This window comes from Calonectris borealis, chromosome 7 (genome assembly GCF_964195595.1).
Source record: "Calonectris borealis chromosome 7, bCalBor7.hap1.2, whole genome shotgun sequence".
Classification (NCBI taxonomy): domain Eukaryota; kingdom Metazoa; phylum Chordata; class Aves; order Procellariiformes; family Procellariidae; genus Calonectris; species Calonectris borealis.
The window spans coordinates 7,585,811-7,612,666 of NC_134318.1; the positions used below are offsets into that span (position 1 = coordinate 7,585,811).

Sequence of the window (26,856 nt, forward strand, 5' to 3'; positions counted from 1 at the left end):
TTTGAATATAAAAATTTATTTAAAGTCAGAGTATGCAACAAATAAAACCTACAGAAAACAGATTTTCCCATCACAATCTGTTGCTTACCAAATAATATTGTGAAAACACATTCCTTCAGTCATTATAAAGTTCTTAAAATACAAAAGAAATTAAATTTTGTAAGAAAGTCTAGTAGACCAGAGACTGTTTCTTCCAGGATGTTTTGTAGAAGCAAGGCTATCCTTCAATACATTCCACGCCATCCTCCTCCACCCATACTGCCTTGCCCATAGTATCCTCCACTATTTCCACTGCCACGACCTGCAAACAATTGACACAAGGTCACGCATACATACCTTAAAAAAAGAAAAAATGTGATGGGTAATACAGAAGTTGGTTGAAGATGACTTAACTTCTACTAAAATAACAATACTTCAGCCCCATTTTTCTAAACAAGCATTTGCTGCAGCAGCAAAATGCATAAAACCCCACGTGATTTACAGTTTACATTGAACCACCACCCTCCTCCCCTCTCCCCCAGCACAAACACCCCACAGCACACGGAGCCCCCACCCTTCCCCATCGTCCATCGGGAGACGGACGTAGCACCATTTTCACAAACTAGATATAAAACAGAACGTTTACTTACTGTATCCGCCCAAGCCATCAGGAGTTCCGTATCCGCCACTGTAATTGCTACCCATTCCCATTCTACCAACGGAGCCGTAACCTTGATCTGAAACGCAGAAAGCGCATCGTTACAAGCTGGGGACTCGTTAGACTTGGCAAAATGTCAGCTAAATCTGGAATCGATGCGTACCCATTCCATCTCTGCCGTAGCCTCCCATTCCAGAACCACCTCCAGCAGTTGAATTCAGGAATAGTTCAATATATCGATGCTCTGTAGGAAACACAAAAGCCTGCCTTTGTAATTTGTTTCAGAAACCAGAAGCACAAGAGATACAAAGCAAAAAAACCCCACCTTACAAGTAACAGAAGCCCACAAAAAGCGAGTTTGAAACGTGATAAATGGCAAAAAGTCTTATGATTTGTATATTTACTGCATAGCAACTTAAGTTAAATGCAGTTTAAACCCTTATATTCAGTTTACCCTTATACGCCCTGCTAAAGCCTGGTCAATGAAAGCTTCAGGTGAACAGACACTCACGCATGTGATTTTTATCCTTAGACATGGCAGCTACTGCATCCTCGTGTGTTACGAATTCCACATCTGCCTCTCCTGTGGCTCTTCCATCCGCCCCAATATCAATGTGAACTCTTATAGGATTCAATGGTGAGAAAAACTAAGAATAAAAACAACAACAAAAAAGCTCACATTAATGCAGAATTCAAGTCAGGTACTTTTTTTCCTCCCAGGGGTTAGTGGAGCACTGCACTAATTTCATCTCATCCTACCACATCAATTTAATTACTAATTTCCAAAGTATTACTTTGTGATAGTGGACCTTCAACATAAGGTCAACCTACACTTGTAATCTATTATTGTTACACAACTTGAAGAGCTCCAGCTACAGAGCTTGAGGAACTTTCTTTAAAAGCAGAGATACAAACAAAAATTCCTGCCCACACACGTTGCTTTAAGCAAGAAGTTCTAATATGATGTCATCCTGGAAACGGAAAATAATTACTTTGTTTTTGAAGAAGCAGAGCCAAATGAATTTCTCAAAGCAAGGACATAGTTATGGAATTCAAAAAAGCCGACTGTCAATCAGACTGCTCCTCCTTGCTACAGAACTCAGAGATACAGTGGTATTTCTGCCTAACAGCCGTTTTACCAAACAGCACGTGCCAACAAACCTTTGGTATACTACTGACGAGCTACTCATCAACTTGCAGTAACATGCTCTGAATCACAGCCTGAAGTTCGGCCCTTGTTCTCAGAGCGTCTTTAGACTAAAGAAAACAATTAAACTGATAGAAGACAATATAGCTCAATTGTAAAAAACCAAACAAACAACAAAAAAAGAAAACGAGCACAAGCTTAAAAATGGAGCTCTGCATATATAATATATAGGTGCAACTAATAAAGATGGAGCCCCCCTGTAGAGAGGCTATGTTTAAACCAGGCCTTATATCCCAGGAAAACATTCTCCCCTATGAACAACACATCTGCACTGACACAACAATGTCTTCCCAAAATCTTGCAGATGTGCTTTTATCTGCCACCCCGATCTCTTCTGAGTAATGGGATACTGCCCCCTCCAGCTGAACACAGCTCCCTACAGCCTTCCCGCCCTGTCCCTCCTGAAGTCAGTCGCAGGTCAACAAATACACAAACTGCACTCAAAGTTTCACATCTGCTATCGCTCTTGTACAAAATTACAAATCTTCAGATAAGCTTAAACAAACTTCTGAAAGCCTTAAAACGAGGATACTGATTACAACAACTGTTCTCTCTCCAATACACCTTTTATGGAAATGAACAACCAAAGAGTACAGAGATTAATATTAGATATAATTTGGCTGACTTCTTCAGTAATCTTAGCTCAGAAATTACCTTTATAAAAGCTCATTTACTATTAAGCTTTGTAAAGCTCACATAAAGGGCCGTGACTTTAGTTAGCACATGTATTAGAGCTACCAATCGCTTGTTTGAGAACTTTAACCGGGTTTGGAATAGGAAAGACAAGAATATGCAAACTCTTGGCATTAGAAAGCCCTATTTCCCATTGTACTTACGTTAGCAATATCATTTTCTGTTGCTCGAAAAGGCAGTCCTCTCATGTGAACAAAATGACCGCCACCATGGAAAGCCGAGCCTGCATCTCCAGCTCCACCATAGCCATGTCCTCCCATGCCTATTAAAAAACCCAAACCAAACAAAACCACACACCTGTAAGATCATCACGAAAAGCCAGAAAAGTCACTGCTACTGTTTTTCTGAAAGCACTCACTCTATGCTACTGAATGCAAGATGTTTACGCTTCCCGTCTATCAACCCAAACACTTAACCAGAAGATACCGTAGGCAATATATTCACATTTTCCTGAGATTCCCCAATTCCCCCCCCTTTTTTAAACAACCTTCTTTCATTACAAAATAATCTAATGAAGGAAGTGATTATTTCTGTCTTGGAAATACTATGTCTTACAACTCAAATAATATAAAAATCTTTCTAAACAAACCATTAAATATTTTTTTTACCTCTCCCATCTCTCATTCTGTCATCATAGCCATCATTTCCATAGCCATAGTTATTATAGCCACCATAATCATCAAAGCCACCATATCCTGCGCAATGGAAAGAAAGAAAGGAATGATTACATTATTACTTAAAATTCACCAAGTGATGCACAAGAGTCAATTTTTCAGTCTTTGGGCACTCAGAAGTTTGCGAACAGCCTCTACAGACTGTTAAACCTGGATTTCTGAACGGAATGCAAATGTAAAATTCCTTTTATATAGTAAAAAGACTCAAACATGCAAGTGAGAGATCAAATTCTGCTGAAAATACAGTTTCCCTATTATTTCCTTTAATCTTAAATACTAAGCCACATTTTTTGATTTATTACAAGTAAAAATTTTTTTGAGAGAAGTGTGTCAAACCTAACGGGTACTGCAGCTACTGCCATTTCTTTATTTCTTGACAAAGATGTCAGAAACATGAAACTGACAACAGAACCTCCGTTCATTAGATAAACATACCACCGTCATATCCACCACCTCCTCGACGCATTCTGTCATACATACTTCCACGCCCAGCTCCATAATAACCCCCTCTTCCTCCTAATGGTCTATCATATGGTCCGGGTCGTTGTTGTCCCATCATTCTTCTTGGCATGTCACAGAATCCTCTGATTTCGCTCTTACTACTTTTGAAGATTTCAATATATCTAATAAAAGAGGATTTTCAAGGTACCAATAAGAATACATGCATAAGCTGTCTGAATATTATAAAAGGCCATACTACGTTTTCTACAACTAAATGTACAATCCAATAGAAGTGACTAGAGATACCATACAACTTAAGTTTCTCCTCAAAACCATACGAATCTTAAGTGTATAAAAAACAAAACACTTTACAGTGGCAAAAATTACTATGTGAAAATTCTAGCTGTACAAATTAAGCATAAAACACGTCTTTCCAGTATGAGAAACATACTGTTGAAAAACGGTGTCTAGCTATAGTAGCATTTATCACAAATTACCCTACACAAGAACGATTGAAACAATTTTCTGAGTTTAGCAAACTACCCAGAGCAATACTGTCTCCCCCACCCCCCCAAATCTACTGTATTTCCCAAGTTAACTTAGGATCAGTTATAAAAATTCTTAAAAACAGCCAGTTCCATATAATGGTCCCCAACCCCCCCAAAAGCATTACTGACCCACAACCCCCAAAAATAAAGATTTAACACCATCCCAAACTCTCCATCCCCACCTGTGCCCTATTCTTTCCTTGTGTTTCCCCAGAGCATTTTCTGCTATCTCCTTTGAAGCAAACTGCACGAAGGCCTCCCCTGTGCTTCTCCCCTGGTAGTCCAGCGTCAATGTTATCCCATTTGGCACGATTTCCAACCCTTTAACCCAAGGACAAATAACCCCATCAAGGGGAACAGTGTTAAAGGCTGAAACATTCCCATCTGTAGCAAATACTTAAAGCATATCTAAACAACAACAACGAAAAAGAAAACCACCTTGTTTCCCCCATCACCCAACAATACAAGCCAATCATCTTTCATTAAACATTTATGGATTTAGCCATACTTCTTTTCTGTTTAAACTATGCAAAAATACAACCACCTAAACATGAAAAAAATATAGCTACCGATCAAGCAATTTAACTGATCCAAATGCTAACATTCACGTTATCCCAATATGCATAGTATGTTTACCACCTCGACAAAATTAGATACATACTGTGTTTTACTACATCTATGGTTATTTGTATTTCATTTACAGGGCATAATTCTTACTTAAGATAAACTAATTTAACACAATCCCTCCCATCCACCCCATTAACAGCTACTACAAATTAGAATGTGCAAAACATTGTGTAAAAGATACAAGAAAACTCAGTCACTATACTTCGACTATACTAGAGGTACCTTGGAAAAACTGAACAATCTCTTCTTTGCTGCAACCAAATGGCAGGCCTCGAAGTCGTACCACTGTTCCATCATTAGTTGTATCATTTGGCCCATTATGTTTTCCACTCCAGTCCATCTTTTAGTTAAATCAAGCCCTACAAAAAAAAAAAAAAAAAGGAATAATTTTGAGATTCCATATATGCCTGAGTCCCTCTCCTTAAAAGAAATCTGGTAGTTTTTCTTCAGGTAACTAGTATTAATAACGAGTTTTATTTCTGTTATGTGTTCAAAATTGTACTTTATCACATCTACAGCACACACAGATCTAAAACCACCCCAAACTCTGACAGAGAACGCTGCGTGCAGGGAGGGCAGCACGTGGGTAGGCACGACACATAAAGCTCAGCATTTACTCAGAGTACATTCAACATCCGTCCTATAAGATTTTGTGGTTTTTTTTTGTTATTTTTGGTTTTTGTTTTTTTTTTTTTTAAAGCTGAAGAAGGGGTAGGAACCACGCAGCGGTTCCTGCGTGGAAACACAAGGCCTTCCTTTGTCTGCAAACAAAGCGCCACGGGCCACGCTCCCAGTTGTTTTTGGTTTGCCCCCCCCCCCCCCCCCTTCCGGAAACACCGGCGATGCGTTACCTCGAATTACAAGGGCCTGAGACAAGGCAAAGGAAACGCAGGATCACCTTGAGGGGCAGCGGGGTCGGTCCCGCCCGGGCTGCAAGGCGGGCGCCGCGCACCGGGATCCCGACGGGGAAGGGGAGGTCGGACCCGCGCGGCGGGGGCGGCTCGCGCCGGCGCCTCGGCTCCCGCGCGGCGGCAGGTGCGCGCGCGCCGCCCTCAGCCGGTGTGTGGGGTGGGGGAGGGTACCGGGAGCACCCCACAATGAGCCGCGCGGCCGACGAGCCGCAACAGCGAGGGAACCACGATCGCCGCCCTCATCAGGCGCCGAGCGACCCCCACGCCCCACCCCCCCCGCCGTCCTTCCCACCCGCGACGCCGACTACCGCCGAAATCGCGGCCCTGACCCACCGCCCGCTCCCCGGCGCCATTTACCGCGCCTCCGCAGGGCCGCCCCCCTCCCGCCTTCCCCGCTCCCGCCCAGCTCCCCGCCGCGCCCCGCTGCCACCTCTCCGCCTCGGAGGAGTTGCCCGGCGTCCGACCGTGCAACCTCAGCCCCCCGGGAGCTCCTCGCCGCCGCACGCCGCTCTCCTGGGGCCGTCGCCGCCCTCAGCTCCACCACTCAAAATGGCGGCCGCGCTCGGGAACGAGGCTCCGCGGAGAGGCGCCGCGCCGCCCCCTCCCCCACGCCCTCCTCCAGGAGCGCCGCTGCCCACGGCTCCCGCTGGCGGGCGCCGGCCCCGACACCGCGCCGAGGGGCGGAAAGGCCCGCCCGCCTCAGGGCCCGAGCTCCCGCTGCTATCGCCACCCTGCCTGCAAGCGCCCCGGGCGGGCCCAGCCGGGGCTCGCTTAGCCCGCTCTCCCTCTCCACTCACCAGGAGACCCTCGCACACCCCTCGACGTGCCCCGGCAGGAGCTTCTGCCGGGCGGGAAGCTCCTCCTCACTTCCAACCGGCCGGCGGGCTCGAAACCTACGCAACGAAGATGGGCAGGATGGCGTCCCAGCCGCGCAAGTATCGCGATAGCCACGCCGCGCTCCTCAGCCCCGGCTGGGCGGCACCGGCACATGCGCGCCTCCGGGCAGAAGCAGCGACGGCGCATGCGCGGCGGGGCGGACGGGCAGTTCCCGCCTATTCTTTTCACGACTCCGGCTGAGGGGCGCCGCGGCGCATGCGCCCTAGACCCGCGGTCACGCGGGCTCTGTGTTCGCTTGGCGCCAAGCGGGCTCTGAGCTGTGAGCGCGCGCGGCAGGGGCGGGTTGCGCGAGCGCTTCAGCGGGCGCTGGCCGCAGCGCGTGCCCATAACGGCTGCCGGGGGTCGCCTCACACAGGCGTCGGCGGCCGATCGCGCCCTCGAGTGTGTGGCGCTCAGGGTGTCCGGCTCTCCCGGCGTAGGCTTGGGAGGGAGGGTGGGGAAGGTTGTCCGGTATGGGCGCACGCAATGGCTGCCCGCGTCCCCTCGGCTTTGCAGCTGCGGTAAAGCTGCGGCAGGCCGGACGCAGGGGGAGCCTCGCACAGCTCCTGCCTTCGTAAATGCCTCACCGCGGGACGGGCTGGGCCGGGCGCTGTGGTGGAGGGGCCCGTTAGAGCGCTCTGGAGCTGGTAGCAAGCGATGCAAGAGGGAGGTTAAAATCTGTTTTAAAGAATTAAAAAACAATCGGTGCTGAGCGCTGGGGGTGTGGAAGGAGGCTTGGGTCCGTGTGCGTGCTCGGAAGTGACGGGATGGGGGGCCGCTGGCTCCTCCTGCCGTTAGGGGAAATATTAACTTAGAGTTCTGCTATCATTTGGGGATAAAAGAGGTTAGAAAGTACCTTGCAGAAAACAGCTCAAGACTAAATAGGTGTAAACGGCAATGCAGATTCCTATTTTTACGGTTGATGCATTTACAAACCGGCCATTTTGTGGAAATCCTGCGGCAGTTTGTCTGCTTGAAAATGTAAGTTAAAAAAACTAGTTTATGAGGCACTGCAATGGCATTTTCCATTCTGTTCTTGACCTGAGCACTCAGCACTGCATTAGACTTTGCTTCCTTTACTCAGGAGTTCTGCTTGCAAGTGTTGTTTGGTGTCACTCCAGAATACAGAGAAATCAGCACAGGGGTACTCTTTCCCTCAGAACGATTTCATACAAGACATGCTTTGTATTTTTTTGTGGGGTTTGTTTTTTTTTTAAGGACTATACTGGTTTTATTCTAACTGAGTTAAGTCAAAAAGAAATGGCTTAATTTCTTAAGCCAATGGATTCAGAATGAAATCTCTGAAAGGAAATGCAATCACATAGACTCAGTACTCAATAGTTTTTGAATGAAGTGTTAGAGTGTTTTTGGTGTGTTTTTTTGTGGGTTTTTCCCCCCCTTTTTTTTTTTCTTTCTTTTTTTCTCTTTCTATGGAAGGAAAGGGGGGGAGTATAGACCTGCATCTAACTCTTTCACTGCTGCTGTGTCAGGTTCAGCTTTAGCCAAGTTTAAACAGCCAGTTTTTATTGCTTCAAAGTTGCATGGTAGTTTTAATGCAATTGACAGTAGTCATCCTCCTCATCAAGGTGTTCTGAACAGTTGGTATTGATTGCTACACTGTTGACCATTTCTACCAAAAACTAACTATTAAACTGGATTAGAAATTTATAGACCTTATATTATTGGTATAGTAACACTTGATGAAAATTTTAAGTATGGAAGTATATGTAAAGCAGTCAATGGCAGTAACTTGTACTGGCAATATGAATCCTTACTAGATGTTCATAAGCCTACCTATATCTCATACAATGTAGCCTACTTACCAGATCAGCTAGTTATGACTGAGAACATCTCACTTCAGAGGTGGTTTTGGCCCCCTAAAATCTAAATACTCCCTCTCAGAATGAACTGGCTTTAAAACTATGAGCTTCTAATTGCATTTTTATATTAATTTTACTTTATTACATTAATATATTGAGGGCAACTTATTTGCATGTTGCCTTTGGAGTGTTGAGATTTTAAAGCTTTTTCTACCTGGGGCTAGAGGCTTCAGTGACAAAGTTAAAGCTGAGATTCTAATTCATAATTTTATTCTAAGCCCTGAGAAAGTATGGTGCAGCTAGCAGCAATATTTCTGTTCTCTATTCCCTTCGGAGGCTCAGCAGATGCTTTACAAGGTTGGCAAAGCAAGCCCTTTCTATGTTTCAGAAATGCCACAGGATGGCAGTATTTCAATGAAGTTCTGTTATTTTTAATAACATTTTGGTTGGTCTTTGTTCTGGTTTAGTATCTTTTTAGTATTTTATTGACAGTCAGAACTATTTTCCTGAGGAGAGGCGCTTGTTACTATAAAAAGTTAGAATGTTGTTTCATTATAAAGAATGCACTCTGCAAATACAGGTCTGTGATACGCATCAGTAATCTTTTCATATCTGTAGTATGGGATCATTGGCTGAAAAGGATTAAAGTTATTAAGGGAAATAAGTAAACTTAGCAGGGCAAATTTTTATCTGTCAGAGGTTGAACCTGACCAGGTACTTTGTTTAATTTGTGTTTCAATATTTTAAAGACCAGATTCTCAAACCTGGCCAGACAGCATAATTGTGGGGAAAGAGCAGTGGAACAAGGGTGAAGTAGAATTTCATACAATCGCTGCAGCTTATGTATCCTGCGATCAGTGTTCGCTGGTTTAAATCTGCAGGCAGTTAGAGCAGAATGTAGTGAGCTGCAGTGTTTTTGTTTTTTGGTTTATCTCCTCTCAGTTCTACTGACTTAGTATATTGTTCCCATTGTTCAAAGAGTAGTATCAAGGGTACAGCCTTAAGTGCTGATCAGCCATCTTGGCCGTTGCCCTAGCCATTACTACGTACCTCTTGGTGGCATGGATTTTTCAGAGTTATAAAAAGAGTTGTAGTTATTTTTAGATTATGTTAATAATGCCTTCTCAGTGTGACTTTAATAATGACTTTAAAAAAAAATTTGTGTTCATGGAAAGACCGAGCTTAGTTTTTTTGGTGATTTTATTTTCTGTGTATTCCAAGAATTTGTAAACTAATAGGACAGATATTAGAAATGCCCTACAATCATGTATCACAATGATTGAACTGGTTATCCCATTTTATGCTTAAAGTTTTTTTTTACTCTCAGAAAGTATTTTGAACTAAAAATGAATCTGTGTTTTATTGTAACATAAAATGAAATGACTGTATTTATTTGACAGAAAGTTCGATTCTCCATTTTTTGGCCTGCTTTTAATTGGATTTGTTCTTTCATCATTAGGACTTGGGTGAAGATTTGCACCAAAAAATCGCAACAGAAATGAACCTTTCAGAAACTGCTTTCATCAGAAAACTGCACCCTGGAGATGACTTTACCAAAAGTGAGTAGTTCTGTTTACGCACCAAAATCTCTTACAAGGGAATAGGAAGACACCATGGGTGTGTTCGTAAGGAATGGTGCTAATTTGTAAGACAGCCAAAGCAAAATCTTGGAGTTGTGATGTATCTTACCTAAGATAATAATAATAAACCTATTGCACATGGATTCTTTAAAGTATTTGTGCTGCATATCAAATTGATTTTACAATATACAAACGTTTATTATTCATAAATTAGACCATTTGTTTTAGTGCCTTTTACTAAATAAGCAAGTTGTATATAGAAAATCTCCTAAAAATGCTATGCAAAGATCCTTTAATTAATACTTCCATTACTACTAATAATATCCTAAGATAATTTCTTATCATACAAGCAGAAGAATAGAGATGGAACGTGCTTATTCCATATGCACAAGACTGCAAAGTGAGTAGAATCTGGCTTGGCTGTTCAGGAAATCATCGCTGGGGTAACTGTAAGCTATTATTTGAGGTTGTCAGAAGATCTCATAAGCTGTCTGTGGAGCCAATACTGGTAAATACGGGTTTCCAACAAAACTGGGAAATCTGAAGTTGCCCAAATCAAGCACATTAGGCTGCTCATCTGATTGGTTTGAGTGGAGGGACTTCACTGGTGTTCTTTGGTAGGGCATGTGTGTATGATGGGAGAGGAAATGGAGAGACACTAGACAAGATAGAAAATATCAGACAAATAGAGAGTCTGGTCAGAATCGGTTTGTGGATTAGTTTTCAGCTGAATCAGTTTGCTGACTCTGCTCACTTTGCAGTTGTGTGGTGGCATGAGCCAAGGGGCTGGAACCTCACTAGTCTGGAGTTAGATTCCAGGTTAAGGTATCATGTTGGCATGCCCTCGCTTTGATACAACATAGTGGCAGAGAGAGATGAAGAGCTTTGAGGTTATCGGCTGTCTGAAAGAGGCCCTAGAACAGTATGCAAAGAAACTGTTCTTTATCACCTGATTGATTTTTCAGGGAGTAAGATTTTGTACAGTCTCGGTAATTAAAGAGGATTTTCTTAAAGTAGTAACTATCATCGCTTACTCCTATTGTTAATAAATTGGGATTTGTTTTAGGGTTAGACTAATTGCTTGAATCAAGAAGGGATAATACTTTTCATTTTTCATGTTAACACTGTGCCAATATGTTTAATACATTTATTTATTTTCAAGTCATATAAAATGCCAGCTTCTTTGTCATTAAAGTGCTTTTGATATTAATGGGAGCAGAGTTTGTGACATCAGACCCACACAGCTGCTGAAGAAGTGCACAATTTTTTCGAAGGAATTTAGTCACTGAGCTACACCTGAGAATGCGTGTATTAAGGGATGGTGGGAGCGAGAGGAGACCAGGAACATCAGAATGTCATTTACGAGACTGTCATGTGCTTCTGGAACATTAATTGTCTGTCTCCGGTCGGTCATGGCTGACGCCATTTCCTCCTGCTTTCAGCCACAATTTCCACTTGGGGGAGTGCATTAACACCACGGGGCAGGCTCACAGCTGGGTTCTGTGTCCGCCCTGTCTTGGAGCACTTCTCTGCCATGTCCATTAGTTTCATCCACTAGGTTTTATTGGGATTCTGTTTTCATGAGATAGGGGACTGACTTTAATGCACTAATTTTTCACAGGGGCAATGACAAGACTTGTTTGGGGTTTTTTTTTTAAATATCGTTTGTTTCTTTTGCACCTTTTAGTTGTGTTTGTATGGTAGTTATTCACTTGAAATATATTTTCATAAGCATTACCTTAAATGCCATGGTGCAAGAACTCTGCAAAAGCTACAGGAAACCAAATATAGTGCACTTGGATTCCAATTTTTTTAAACAAGAAATAGAAATATGATTTCTAGTGAAATGAAGGGCTAATATACATTAGAGGCTTTTACCAGACTTGACTGGTGGTTTAAGCAAAATAATTCATAACTGACCTGGCTCCGATACAGGTTCCATTATACCAACAAAACTATCTTTAAAGATACCCCTAAAGGGTAACCCAGCCTGCAGGTGTATAGGGATTGCAACCATGACTTTGTAGGATTCCATAATATACAAGAAGATGGAGGCTTTATCTTCTAAATTCTTTACTTTATTACAGATTACCACAAATACCACAAAAATCACCAGTAGCAAGTATACCTATGATTAATAAAGTGAATATATATATATCTCAAGCTATTACAAATTATTATCAGTGATCAGTAGTATAGCAGGAATCAATAATAGCAGCAGGAAGTATATATAATATTACAGGTTACTACAAACTTACCGTTAGTCAATAATCAAACTTATCAATAATATAACAGTAGATCTACTTATGATAGATTGATTATATGTGTATATATATGTTAACAAGCACATTAAATAGATTCCAGAGGGGAGGACAAACAGATCCCAGAAAGGGACGCAGCCATCACAGAAGTGGGAGGACAAACCAAACTAAGCCCAGAAGTGGGACCAGTAAAATAACAGTGTTTCATTTCAAAGATGATCTGTGTCACAGAGTTTGGAGTCAGCCATGTGTCCCCGGCAAGGGTCCGTGATCTCGTAGAAAGTTCGTGCAGACCTGTTTAGGAAAGGGAAAAATATATGCAGCACAGAAAGTTCTTGGAGAGAGAAGCTCCATTTTGAGTAAAAATGAAGTAATTTTTAAATCATAGAGACATAAGAGAACGTAGGACACCACCACTTCAAGAAGCCAATAGATGCTGTTAATTTCTATTTTTCACCTGGAATAGCCAATAGATGATGATGTTTTCTATTCTCCCAGACCAGTTTTTATTTTTCCAGACTGTTTTCCTGTTCTTTCGGTTAGAACAGCCAGTGGCAGTTACTGATTCTTACTTCCTCAGGATGTTTTCCCCTTTTTTCAGACTATTTTTCACCTTTTCAGGTGGTAAGTTGCTATTACAGTTTGTTGGTTTTGTGCTTACCGACGATATCTCGGCATGTCTCTGGTTTCTAGCTACCGAGCAGCACTTCAAAGGTGCCAGCTGCGCCTCTCAAGGATGCTTCTGGTGCACAGGCCTAGTTCCCAGGCCGGCAGGCATTTCTACTCTGCAGCTCCTTTGCTCTTGCAGCAAAGTAGCTTTCCTCTGTTAGTAGTAGACTCCTCTTGTTGGCCTGACTGAAAAGCAATAGCTATTCCAAAAATGAGTACAAAGTAGGTTCCTAAAATTGTGTTTAAGACCAAGACTGATTATAACATGCATTTTGATTAACGGAAATGTCATCACTCTGTATAAAGTTTTGAGATAAATTGAAAAAATAGACTTCTTCCACTTAATAACGTTAAATAAACTTTATTTTTGAGGTTCCTGCTTTGGACTCAGATGGTTCACCCCAGCCAATGAAGTTCCTCTCTGTGGTCATGCTACACTCGCAGCAGCTGCTGTGTTGTTTCACATACAAAGTATGTTTACAAGGTATTTGTTACTATAACTTTTTAGAAAATTTACTTGTAATTAAGATCTCAATTTTCTACAACAAAGGCAATTAAATATTCAGAACATTTAGAGAACACATATGGAGATACCTTAGGTATTGTCTTTTACAACTACTCTGTAATTATAAGGTTGTAGTCTGATGCCTACACTGGGATTCCGATGCCTTGCTGTTACTGTTAAGAAAAGTGCTAAATATGCACATGTCATCTGGGAGAGGTACAGTAGAATTCGATGAATAGGGAATATTGCTCTTTCTGTTAAAAGGAAATTCCCATTCATTGTAGGAACGTGCAGGAAAGATTCACGGGCAATTGCTGTGTTTATTAGCCTCAGCAGATTATTTATTGAGTCAGTTGGGAATTTTGTCTCAGAATACAGGTTTCCTGTAGTCATTATATTTTAGCTGAATAACCTTTTCTGAATATACTGAGCTATAATATTTTAGATTCAAATTCTTATGTTTGATAATGTTGCAATGTTCTCTCTCTAGAGAACACAAATTCAGTTCTCACATTTGTGACGCTGAGTGGGGAATTAAAAGCCAGACGAGCGGAAGGTCATATTGTCCTGGACTTACCACTTTACTTAACCTACCCGCAGGTCAGTCAAATTTTATTCATTAAAGGCTTTCAGGGAAAGTATGTGTTTATGTTTGTATGTGTATGTATGTATATCTGTCTATCTATAGTTGGATAGATACATACATATATATTTTCTATTTTTCACAGTGTGGGGTTTTTTTTTTGCTTCAGGTACTTCAGGAAGTAGAAGAGTTAATAAAGGTAAAAAAAGAATCTATATGTGATCTTAGAAGCACATTTATAATAGCTTATTTTTGTATATTAAAATGGCTGAAAAGTGGCAATATGGCATTGCTTGATGTACTCCTGAACTTTTAACACTAAACTTTAAAGATCTGAGTCATGCAGCTCAGGAAATGGAGTTCTCCAAAATGCTGCAGTTGAACTTTTGTCTCCCACTACCTTTGACTGGAGTGTTGGTATTTATTTCAGTGGCATTTTCAGCCTATTGTATGCACATGAGGGCAATCTGGTGTCCTTGCCCTCTTCTAGGTCCTTGAATTTCTTTCCAAGTTGACATATACAGAGCTCTTAGCAGCTACCCCTATCCATTCATGCACTTAGTGCATTTACTTTTCTTGCTTGCATGTACTTGAGGGCTGTGTGAAAGACCTTGCATAAGCCCTGTTCTAGCAGGGAATTTGTTCGACGAAAATGTTAGGGAAGTAATATTTCATATTCATATGACGATGTTTTTCTTTGTCTCCTTTAACTTTTCTACCAGGCAGCTGTTGGTGACATGATTGTTCAAGATCTCCGTTATTCTCCTGACACAAAGAAACTCTTAGTCCGCCTCAGTGATGCTTATGAAAGGTGTCTTACATTTCTTTTTTAAATAATCAAGTGTTCAGAAATAGAGTCTGCTTGTTTAACCTCTATTCCTTACATACTATGCTCTTTTATCTAGTTTTTAAAAAGTTGGATATTAAAAACTCTAATTTAAATTCCTGTGTTAAATAGTTATTTTATCTTCTCATGTGAACTTGTTGAACCTGCAAAGCTGAGTAAGATCAATCTGAAATCCTCCAAGAAAAGGAGGTGTAGGAAACAGTTTTAACGATAGTGTATTTTCCCCATCCATCTGAGTAAAAAAAAAAAAAAAAAGATCCAGTAACCTAGCAGGAAATTAGAAGTCTTGCTTCTCAAATGAAGAAGTAAAAGTTGCATAGCTATAGAGGTCTGCTTAGTGAGACAGGGCACATTGGCAGCGTACCATGGATTCTTCTTCCCATTTGACTGTAATCTGCTTACACATACTTAACAGCATCATAAGTAGCTTTATAGAGGAAATTCCAATTCAAATGATCTCAAAGCATTTGTTAATCTCAGACAGCTGAATGTCATTGTTAAGTCAAGTATGATCTGGATGTATATTGCTGAAACACAAATTCTTTAATCAGGCCAAATTACTATTATTTTCATATGAAATTTGGCCTAACTAATGTTTAAAGATTGGGCTAATGGGGAGATAGAAATATTCTCAGCTGAGTAGTTATTATTTTTACTCTTTCAGACTTTATTTTATAGGGAGGTATCTGCAACTTCACAGACTTGAGACTGTTGTAGAGTGCTTTAGAATCCTGTGAAGATCTGAATGGTGTTAGTTGTTTGCTGGCTCTGAAAGGAGGTGGAGTGCTTACTCTTTCCATTCTGTAAAGATGAAGGATTTCTTTCAATGATTAAAATGTTGAAACAAGAGTGTGCATTTTTGTAGCTAATATTCCAGGATGCTCTGTTTTGAGAAATAAGTAGGAAATGCATGGCTTGAACTTTTTTCTCTGCTCACTTGGAATGTGTTATATTCAGGGTAGTGTTCTGTCAAATGACATTTGGAGGACAATGCTAGGAGTCTTGTCTCCTCCAACATTTTACCATGGCTGTTTTGGGATTGTAGAGAAGATGATCTTGTAGTTTTCTTTTCTTTTCAATACTTAAATTAATGTAAAATGAAGAATATGGGCTATTAAAATTCTATAATTATATCCAAGATCTGTGTTGGAAGAACTGCAAGTGAGCGCACAACACTTCTTGTCAGCTGAAAAGACGGGAAAGGTGAAGGGACTCATACTCACTCTTAAGGGAAATTCCAATGGAAAGCATAAAGGCCATGATTTTTACTCCAGATATTTTGCACCTTGGTATGGAATTCTGGAAGACCCTGTTACAGGTATGTGTTTGTGTGATAAGTGACTCTTACTCTTGTTTCAGTTCAATTAAAAGATTCTTATTAAACTTCATGGATCTGGTTTTGTTCTTTGGAGTCTCTCTTATAAATTACTGTTTTATATGGATACCAGGAGTGTGCTTATTAAACTGAAAACTTGCATGACTGGTGCCAACTCATTCAGAAAAAATCAGCTTCTTGCTGTCATCAGGCCAGATATTCCTATGTCTTTTTCAGATCTTTCCCCTGAAGTATTCCAATTAGAGAAAAGCAAGAGACTAGTTTGGTTTGAATGAGTATTGCAGTATAAGTTCATATCCACTTCTGTTGGTGTTCTGTATTTTTTTTTTTGCTTGTGCTTCAGCTGAGATCTCCTCTAGTTTCATGACACTTATTGTGGATATTCTCAGGCCTATGAATAACACGAACTAGTTGTATATTTAGGGTCAGGAAGGCTAGTTCTCTGCGTGTTCCTTTGATGTTGCACTCAGTAGGTATGATGATGATTGCTGCAGAATGATGTTATTTGCTTAGGTACCAGTTAATTGCAGGTTAATTATTAGTCAGCTGAGAACTTGGTCAAAAATGCACATTAAATGTATTGCTAAATAAAGATAAAACATTCTTTGTTGAAATAATGCTAGTTATTCAACACTCCTAGCAGAAAGAAAGGAGCCATGTATTTATGGCTTATGTATATAATATAAGCCATGTATTTCAGTTATTTCTTAAGCTTTCAGTCCTGCATTCTTGATAAAGCCGGGGACAGAGTCTGGTAGATGTATCTGCTCCCAGAGCTCATTCCTTAGGATTTCTGGGAAGACTAGTATTGATATGTAGGAGAAGCTAGAAGTTTCCTGAATCTCTTGAGATTCTTCTAGGCTTGTTATAGCTCACTGTTGCTTGTCTTCCATCTTTAAGAGTCCTTTCTTTTATAGAAACAGATCTTTTTATTGTATTGCTGAAGTATACTTTTAACAGTTTTGTATTATATTTCTTTTGTAATGATTTCTTAATAATGCTATGTGTCCTGGTGTCCTTGAGCCCTGATAATTATCGTTACTTCACAGTAGGGTTTCCAGGCAGAGTGTCTTTGCCCCTAGCTGCTAATGTAGACTGAAGCAGCATTTTCAGCTATGAATCTGAGAAGTCATCCTAAGTTTTTAAGCCATCTGCCGGTCAGGAAACAAAAAATTGGTCTTCTAGTTTTCAGAAGCTGTAGTGAGACCGTAAAGATCTCCTTGAGTTACATCCTGGTACTTATCAGCATTCAAGACTGAAAAAAAAACCTGAAGGTTTTGTTGTGAAGGCTGATAGGAGAGGAAATAGTTTCGTTTTACACAGTGACTTCTATCCACCGGTTCCTATTCTTAAAAAATATTCAACAGCTTATTCAAGTTTTTGATTGGTAACTGTTCATGTTTCATTGAGTAACATCATGTTTAGATGAATAATATTTTGAATTTAATATTTTGAGATTCTGTTGTTAGGAAGCTTCACTTTTGGTACACAAATCAGTACTTTGGCTCAAGTATTGTAATCGGTACTATTTGTTATTCCTACCAATTGTGGCTAATCACGAAGCCCTCAACTAGGCAAAATTTCCATTGAAGCCAGAGGATGAGGAAGTAATACTGCTTTATTGTAAACAAATGAAATGATGAAGCCTTAAGTTCTGTCTGCTGTGCAAACTTTTAGATGTTTTTGCCCTAAACACTCATGTGGCACTTGATTTGTTTATATTTACATTTTGAATGTGCTTGGTCTATAAAGTAGTGATTCTAATTTAATTCTGTACTTTCTTTTCCAATTTCTCTTAAGGATCTGCCCATGCTGTTTTAAGCAGCTACTGGTCAGAGCAGCTCGGGAAGAAAGAAATGCTCGGTAAGAGAACTGTTTTCTTGCAAAGCTGTCCATTTATGTATAAGCTACTTACTAGAAAATAAAAAGTTGTATTATTACTACAATCCAAACTGTAGCAATAACTCCTATCCATTTTCTCAATATGAATAGAATATTATGTAATATTTTGTGTGTGAGGTAATCTTTAAAAAATTGCTTTCTTTCCTACCCACCAACATGACACATCATGCGTGCAGGGAGTTTGAAGTGTCAGTTTCTGGATCGTAACTCTCTGCAGTTAATTTTTATCTTAGCTTTTGGATTTTAGTTCTCATGACCTTTCATCATAACTGAAGCTTGGTGAACTTCAAATGATGTTGTTTATGTGTTTTGATTGAATTTCACTTTACTTCTTGGTCTTTATGACTTGCTTTTTGGGTATTGGGAACAGGTATCAGTATTTTCGTTAATGATGTGTACTTTTCAGTACAATTTGAACAGTGTTTTCCTTTCCCCTCAGGTATATTAAGATGAGACTGAAAAAAGTCATATGGTTTCTGCCTAATTTTGGAATTTTCTTGAGAATTACTCTAGATTAATCCCTTCAGTGACTTCTTTAGGAAACTTAGGGTTTAGAATAGCTAGTGTTACTACGGGTAGATAGAAGAGATGTATTTTTAACATTCAAATTCTACTTACAGAATGTGCTTTATGGTATAGTTTTTTTTCTGTTTTCTGATACATCTGTGTATTTAGATATGAAGATCAGTTTTCCTCAGGATGATGATCTTTTACATGGTAGCAAGGAAGAATATAAGAAAGAATAGTCACTTATGTTACAAGAACAGAAAGAATGTGACTGGCCTTAAATATGTAAGAATGTGGGGACAAGATACATGGGCATTGGCAGATTGTATTTGTTTGTGATTTTATTTGCAGTCTTACTTTTAAATGATTAAGCCTTAAAGGAGTCTGAGGTGACTGGACCTCTGAAGTCAAAGAAGAGATTTATTGGTATTCTTTCAATCAATGAGAGATGCTTATTAGATCACATACTTGTTAAGCAAGAAACTGAACAACTTGGTGGGAAAAACAGAGAAACTGTTAATACATGACAACACTAGATAAAGAGGCATTGGGTGTCTCTGCTTCTCATGTTTCTAGTGCTTTGCCGGAGAACAGAACAACAACAGAAGCAATGCAAAATACCCTAGTCCCTATCTGGCTCCCTAAGAGGGGGCAGGGGATTACCGTTTTTTTGTGCACCTGACAACAATTAAGTCTTTGGTAACGTTTAGTTTAGAACAGAGATTGGATCTTTGATCTAATAAGGTTCCTTGTCCATAAAAGTAAACAGTTTTCCAAACAAACAGCTACCTTGAATATAAGCCTTCCTATATTTGATCAGATGAATCTCAAAATGGATTTTCTTGAGAATGACAAGCTCTTTAAAGGATCTCTGCGCTCCATAGCTCAGTATGGTAATCCACAATGACTGAGACCTTCTCCATTGTGAACTGAAGGAAAGGTTTAACATTCTGTTCTGAAGATCTCATATTTGCATTTATATCGCACAAGTCTGTGATAGTTTCCATAATGTTGGGGGGAAAATCCCAACATATTTTCTGAAGAGGAGAAACTGTCTTTGGTAATGCATCCTTATGGACTGGCTGTTTTTCAGAAGATTTTGACATTTTTGGATGTTAATGTGGAATTTAAAACTCTTCCATGCCATCTATAGACACTGCTTCTTTAAGTCATCAAACAGACAGGAATTCTGTCTGTATTCTTAGATGATACTTTATACCTGTTTTGCATTTTCATGTATTTTGTATGTACTGTGCCATGTCCTCTTTTAGAGAAAATATCTCCAGCAGCAAAGGCAACTGATACTATAATCAGCTTCTCTGATGTGTTTAGCCCAAAAAAAGTCCTATCTTCCCACAAGATAGATATTTCCCCCCGCCCCCCCCCCTTCCCTTTCTTCCATATTTCATGCATATATGTCCTCAAACTTCTTTTGTGGTAGCAATCATACAAAACAGATTTAAAGAGAACAAGTTCATTTGACATCTGATCAACATGTGGTCTCTACGCGTGTTTATGAGAAATAACTTTTCCTTACATGCACGTGACTGACGGGGTATCAGGTAGTAGTGGGGCGAATTCTATTACTAAGAGATTATTTGGAAAAGATGCTGGCAATCAAGAAGATTCCATACCACCGAAGATTAATAAGAGCATCTTTTGACTTTCTAGAAATCTTTGCGGTAGTGTCGTGGTTTAACCCCAGCTAGCAACTAAGCACCACACACCGCTTCCCCTCCCGGTGGGATGGGGGAGAGAATCAGAAGAGTAAAAGCGAGAAAACTCGTGGCTTGAGGTAAAGACAGTTTAATAGGTAAAGCAAAAGCTACGTATGCACAAGCAAAGCAAAACGACGAATTCATTCACCACTTCCCATCAGCAGGCAGGTGTTCAGCCGTCTCCAGAAAAGCAGGGCTCCATCATGTATAGTGGTTACTTGGGAAGATAAACGTCATCACTCCAAACGTTCCCCCCTTTCTTCTTCCCCCAGCTTTATATGCTGAGCATGAGGTCATATGGTATGGGATATCCCTTTGGTCAGCTGGGGTGAGCTGTCCCAGCTGTGTCCCCTCCCAACTTCTTGTGCACCCCCAGCCTACTCGCTGGTGGAGTGGGATGAGAGGCAGAAAAGGCCTTGACTCTGAGTAAGCTCTGCTCTTCAATAACTAAAACATCTCTGTATTATCAACACTGTGTTCAGCACAAATCCAAAACATAGCCCCATACTAGCTACTACGAAGAAAATCTACCCCAGCCAAAACCAGCACAGGTAGCTTCTGTAATATCTGATACCTTTTATTGCAAGAATAAAGGAAGATTTTCTTCCATAAAATGAAAGATCTGTTAGTTCAAAAATAGATCAGATATGAAATAATATACATATGAGGAAAGTTAAATCTGTTGTCAGATCTTTTGGTATTGTGACCTCTAGGAGGAGGTCAGCTGCATCTCTGCTGAAGTATCAGACATAATTTCCTGTGTTTGGGTTCTCATCCTACTTTTATTAGACCAAATTGTCAAACAACCACCACCCCCATCAACTACAAAGAATTTTCTAGTTTTTTTACAAGATGAAATACTTTATGATCCTTCTTGAAACTATGTACATATCCTTGAACTTAAGCTGTGTTAAATCAGAGTTCAGTATCAGTCCTTGCCTTTTTTTCATTTGACGAGTCTCTGCAATATTTAAAAAATTACAATCTCTGATATCAGATGTATAGACTTTCGTAATTGCATGAATGCAGTATTTAGCAACTCTGTATTCAGCCCTTCACATAGTTTTCACATTTCTAAGATAGCATTTATAGACATGCATAAGGAATTCAATATAACCAAACAGATTATAGAGGACTTTCCAAATTATTGTGAAGAGAAGGGGCTTTATCCAGGACAATTTTAATCTCACGTGAAGCTAGAAGAGTTTTTCTGTACCTGTTTACTTCAGAAAACTGTATTAATTTGTGGGGAAATTTTGGTTCTTGTTAATGCCTTTAACTTCTCTGATTCCTTCCCAGTACAGAACAGGTTTATAGCATTTGAGGGTTGGTGGTTGTTTTTTTTTTTTTTCTGTGGTGGTGGGGAACCCAACCAAAAACTTTACTTTGATAACTGTAAGATCATATTTTCACAAATTTGCCAGGATTTATTTCAACACAAAGTCTGTCCCATCTTCTAACTTTTCAGTCTCCTCACTTTTTTTTTTGTGAAGAAATTGCTTTATTCAGGTAGAATAAATCTACCTGTATTTAAGTTTTTGCTAATTTGAATTCTCATGAAGTGAAGAGTGTTGCAGAGTTGGAATTGCAGCTTTCATCTTTCCCAGGTAGTCTTAGCATACAGATTGACCACATCAGATTTTTACACAAGTGTAATGTTTCTGCCAAAGGAGAGGGGTTTCCCTCTGTCAATCACCAGATTTATCTACCTTCTTTCTTAGAATAAGAAAAAGTCTTGGAGATTTTAACTTCACTTAAGTTAAGGAACAAGTACTTCTTTTATCAGTTCTTTTATAGGGTTTAGAAATCCGACCAAAATAATGGTGATTTCTAAAAATAGGTATTTTTACAAGAGTGGCACTTGCTCCTGAGTTGATGTCATTATGATGATGTCATGAAGAAAATCCATTACTCCTTGAATTCTGTAAGCAATCGTTATTTAGATACATCTAGGCTGATAAGCTCCTCAAAACAACAGGATAGTATTAGTACAACGCCACTGGCTGCCTTGTGAATGCAGCGGTGCATGATTCTATGGTTCTGTGATAGCAGCATGCTCAATCTCACAGTCCTTGTACCTACTATTAAACTTTCCTCTGTCTCAGGTTAATCACAGAGGAATTCAGGGCACTGGGAATTCAGATGTTATGTATTATTTCTACAGATCAGAATGTACATATTTGTTTTTATACAAAACATGTATAAAATGTATATGTAGTATGAGATACTCCTAGTAAATACAGGCATGGAATGGACGTCCAACAACTTTGTGATCCAAAAGGCACGTGCACATCAGAGATGCTTGAATGTCTCTGGAGACTTTGCTGTTTAATGAAATCCTCTAGTTATTGAAATGTTCCATGCAGGTCTGTTTACTTTCAGACATAGTGTGAAATACCAATGCTTTTGTGTGAGAGAAAGAAAAGATCAAGTATTATTTTCATATAAGCTTGGGTAAAATTTTCTTTTGTGGGTTTTTTTTTTCCCTTCTTTTCTTCTCCTTTGAAGGTTTCTTTAAAAATAAAATAAAATGGATCAGTATCAAAACAGTCTCAGTAATCCTGCCATGAAACAGACAGCACTGGTTCCACATTTAGAGAAAGAAAGAAAACCCCAGCCAACCTCTGAAGATTTGAAATAATTAATCTCTTTTATTTAAATCTGCTATTATGAGGGAGTGGGGAGAGTTTAGCTGTGTATCCCCACTTGGCAGTAATAACTGATCAAATTTAGCATGGTCTGGATCTTTAAGTGTCCAGAATATTCCAGTTGAAGGCATTACTCCATACATAGAGTTCTGACAAGTTAAAAACAATAACCAATAGTTCTATGAATGGAAAAGAACAGAAATATCAATATCAGTCTTTCTATAGCTCCTGTTTCCACTGTTTTGGAGTGCTTGCTTTGTGTGACAATCTAATATCCTGCTATAAGGAAAATGTTTCATGTCAGTGGTGGCTGAGAAATTGTTTTAAAGCGTACAGTATATGCCATCTGTTAGAGATCCTATGCTATGTCGGGATCTGAATACAATCTCAACCCAATTTACAAATTGTGAGTTTGTGAGGAAAAACATGCCCTTTGGCTTTGAACAACTTTTCTAGTAGTTGGATATTCATTGAGTAAGGAGAGGGTGAACGTTAATGCCTTGTCATCCATTACAGCCTTTCAGAAAAACAACACTATATGAAACTCAAACCTTTGCTAAATACCATCTGAACCAGACCATTTTCTGGTCAAGTAGTTGTGCTGCTAAAATTGGACAAGTGTACAGTCTCAACATGCTAAGTGAGCATTATTGTCCCACCTGTATATGACTAAACAGTTTAGGCAAAAGTTTAGTTTTGTAATTATTTACAAGTGGAAGGCTATTTCTACTTAAACTTTATCCAGCTGTATTAAGTGATATATTCAGGATTATATAAATCAGTAACTGTTCCTGTCTATGTAAGAATTTGGTCTCACTTTGTGACAGCTGAAGCAGTATCTATGTTTCTTTATAGACTTTTCCACTGGCTGCTTGAGTTTTACTTAACCCATTAGGTAAACACGTTCTTTGAACCTAGCATCTACATCAGATGTTCAATACCGGTAATCTGCATTCTTAGGCAGATAATACTCGCTGTTCTTCCTTCTTACCTACAGAAACTGTCTATCCCATGAATGGGAGAATTCAAGACTTCTTTAGATATACAAAGGAAACTTGGTTGGCTGCATCACAGCAAACTTATCCTTCACTACTTGTATTAACTAGCATCTTTGTCAGACTCAATAGACAAGTTCTAGTCTGAGATACACCCTCAGCTAGTCTTCATCCGTAAAGACAGATCATCCAGGGTGTCCCTGTGTCATGGTTTAACCTGGCAGCAGCCAAATACCACACAGCCGCTCGCTCACCCCCCTCCCCCCCCGCCAGGTGGGATGGGGGAGAGAATCAGAAGGGTAAAAGTGAGAAAAACTCGTGGGCTGAGATAAAGACAGTTTAATAGGGAAAGCAAAAGCCGCGCACACAAGCAAAGCAGAACAAGGAATTCATTCACTACTTCCCATCGGCAGGCAGATGTTCAGCCATCGCCAGGAAAGCAGGGCTCCATCACGCGTAACGGTTACTTGGGAAGACACACGCCATCACTCCGAACGCCCCCCCTCCTTCTTCTTCACCCAGCCTTATATGCTGAGCATGACGTCATATGCTATGGAATAGCTCATTGGCCAGCTGGGCCAGCTGTCCTGGCCACACTCCCTCCCAGCCCCCTACACATCTGGCAGGGCATAGGAAGATGAAAAGTCCTTAACTAGCGTAAACATTACCTAGCAACTACCAAACATCAGTGTGTCATCAACATTATTCTCATACTACATCCAAAACACAGCACTATACCAGTTAATAGGAAGAAAATCAACTCCATCCCAGCCAAAACCAGGACACCCTGGTACAGTGCTTGCCCTGGTGCCGCTTGCTTTCTGGAGGCAGAGGCCTCATTTCCCTGAGTTTTCATGGATTTTTAAATAATTTGTGATTGATACTAGTTTTTTAACTACAGATTCTTGTTTCCATTTAGCTTTTCAATGTTCCCGCCGTGGAGGAGAGTTGAAGATTTCACTGCGTAATGATGGAAGAGTTGACATTGCGGGGCAAATTGCTATTGTATTAAAAGGAAACCTGACTTTCTGAAGAAACTGACACTAACAATTTCATCTTCCATACCTTCAAATTATTCATCTTATGCTGATTATATCTTAGCTCTAGGCAGTGAATCACCACTGTCCTCAAAAGTCTTTGATTACTTACTGTCCATTTTTAAAAATTGCTTGAAAATGCTCACTTCTAATCTTCAAGATCCTTGGTATTTTCTTCACTGTCATCTTGCCACTTCATATGAACACTGACCTCAGAAAATGTCCAAGGACAGCTATCTTGTTTTTCTGCTTTTAAATGATTCTTTTCTTTATTTCCAGGTTCCATGTTAAAAGCCATTCCTGCTTCCTGGATTGAATTTTAAACTTTTCTGATTGATAAAATAATCCAAATTTTTCCATATTCAGTCATTCTCCATGAAATCTGACTACAGTTCTTTTAAAAAAAAAAATCTTTTCTCTGCCATATATTGAAATGATGCTCATATGTTCATGAATTTATTTGAATTAAAATATGAAAAAAAATATAAATGGTTTACAAATGTGCTTTATGGTTCCCTGTTATGAACAGTATTTTTCAAAGATGAGTGGTACTGCAGTGGTGTAGTACTGCTGCTTACTCAATATTTTTAATTAAAGTTTTAGCAGAAAGATTTAAGAGATTGACAGTGATGCACATAGAACTGGTTAAAATCCGAAAGAAAACTTTATTGGTTACAATAATATAATTTACTTTTCAAAGACTGAAGATTTGCTCCTAAATTAAAAGTTTCTTCTGTAATTTTCTTCATGAAATGTACTGCTTCAGATTTTGTCACTTTTTCCTTTAGTGGATTTATTAGGAATATTGAAGTGTTTCAGTTGCTGCAGCTAAAACTCTTGTTTTCCCTTTCAAATCACTTTTGTCCTAAGCTTTGCTTTAGTTCTTTTTCTTTGCAGTATTTCAGGATGAAGTATTTTGAACTCAAAGACATTTTCATACTGCGGGAACAGCTGGACGTCAGCCCTTTATAAATGATGAGGAACTTAGTTGTGCCAAGTTCCCCTATTTCCAGTTATTTTGAATTTTATCATAACTTGTAACTTAATTAAGCCTGAGTAGCTGAAGGCAAGTAACAGCATAAGAATCTTAGGATTCATTTGAAATAAAAGTTTCTAGCTCCTGCTAGAACATACCATAAATAGAACATACCAAAAATATGATTTAAGTACACTACAAAGCTCGAACTAGGTGGCAAGCAAAAGGAATTGCCAAATGGAAATGCATGTTCTTCTTCCGTATTCAATCTTGCTGAAGCTCATGGAGCTAAAATGTGGTTTATAAACCTGGGCTCATCATCAGATGCAAGACACAGCTACAGAGGCAGTTTAACAGCAATGTTGTAATGGCATGTTGTGGTTTAACCCCAGCCGGCAACTAAGCACCACACAGCTGCTTGCTCACTCCCCCACGGTGGGATGGGGGAGAGAATCAGAAGAGTAAAAGTGAGAAAACTCACGAGTTGAGATAAAGACAGTTTAATAGGTAAAGCAAAGGCCGCATACGCAAGCAAAGCAAAACAAAGAATTCGTTCACTGCTTCCCATCGGCAGGCAGGTGTTCAGCCGTCTCCAGGAAAGCAGGGCTCCATCACGCTTAACAGTTACTTGGGAAGACAAACGCCATCACTCTGAATGTCCCCCCCCTTCCTTCTTCTTCCCCCAGCTTTATATGCTGAGCATGATGTCATTTGGTCAGTTGGGGTCAGCTGTCCCAGCTGTGTCCCCTCCCAACTTCTTGTGCACCCCCAGCCTACTCGCTGGTGGGACGGGGTGAGAGGCAGAAAAGGCCTTGACTCTGAGTAAGCTCTGCTCTTCAATAACTAAAACATCTCTGT

General features: G+C 40.0%; 2 protein-coding genes across 13 annotated transcripts; one reads left to right on the plus strand and one right to left on the minus strand.

Moving 5' to 3' along the window:
* HNRNPH3 (heterogeneous nuclear ribonucleoprotein H3) lies at positions 1–6,746 on the minus strand. Of its 11 annotated transcripts, none has more exons than XM_075154211.1 (10): positions 6,536–6,746; positions 5,050–5,186; positions 4,383–4,521; positions 3,647–3,834; positions 3,146–3,232; positions 2,681–2,799; positions 1,149–1,284; positions 801–881; positions 630–716; positions 1–301 (listed from the first exon to the last, which is right to left on the minus strand). In XM_075154211.1, the coding sequence occupies exons 2-10, from the start codon at positions 5,165–5,167 to the stop codon at positions 225–227; spliced, it is 1,032 nt and encodes a 343-aa protein (XP_075010312.1). In that variant the 5' UTR covers positions 5,168–5,186; positions 6,536–6,746; the 3' UTR covers positions 1–224. The 11 variants fall into 11 exon arrangements, with proteins under 11 accessions (XP_075010312.1, XP_075010315.1, XP_075010319.1 ...); XM_075154214.1 differs by having other exon boundaries at positions 3,692–3,834; positions 6,536–6,728; XM_075154218.1 differs by having other exon boundaries at positions 1–336; positions 3,692–3,834; positions 6,536–6,728.
* Positions 6,747–6,840: 94 nt separating this feature from the next.
* On the plus strand, positions 6,841–25,635 carry PBLD (phenazine biosynthesis like protein domain containing). 2 transcript variants are annotated; one of them, XM_075154233.1, is made up of 9 exons: positions 6,841–7,595; positions 9,894–9,993; positions 13,317–13,415; positions 13,940–14,049; positions 14,202–14,231; positions 14,755–14,843; positions 16,019–16,197; positions 18,016–18,078; positions 24,905–25,635. In XM_075154233.1, the coding sequence occupies exons 1-9, from the start codon at positions 7,512–7,514 to the stop codon at positions 25,015–25,017; spliced, it is 867 nt and encodes a 288-aa protein (XP_075010334.1). In that variant the 5' UTR covers positions 6,841–7,511; the 3' UTR covers positions 25,018–25,635. The 2 variants fall into 2 exon arrangements, with proteins under 2 accessions (XP_075010334.1, XP_075010335.1); XM_075154234.1 differs by lacking the exon at positions 6,841–7,595 and adding an exon at positions 7,699–7,758 and having other exon boundaries at positions 13,317–13,428; positions 24,905–25,524.
* The last annotated feature ends 1,221 nt before the right edge of the window (positions 25,636–26,856 follow it).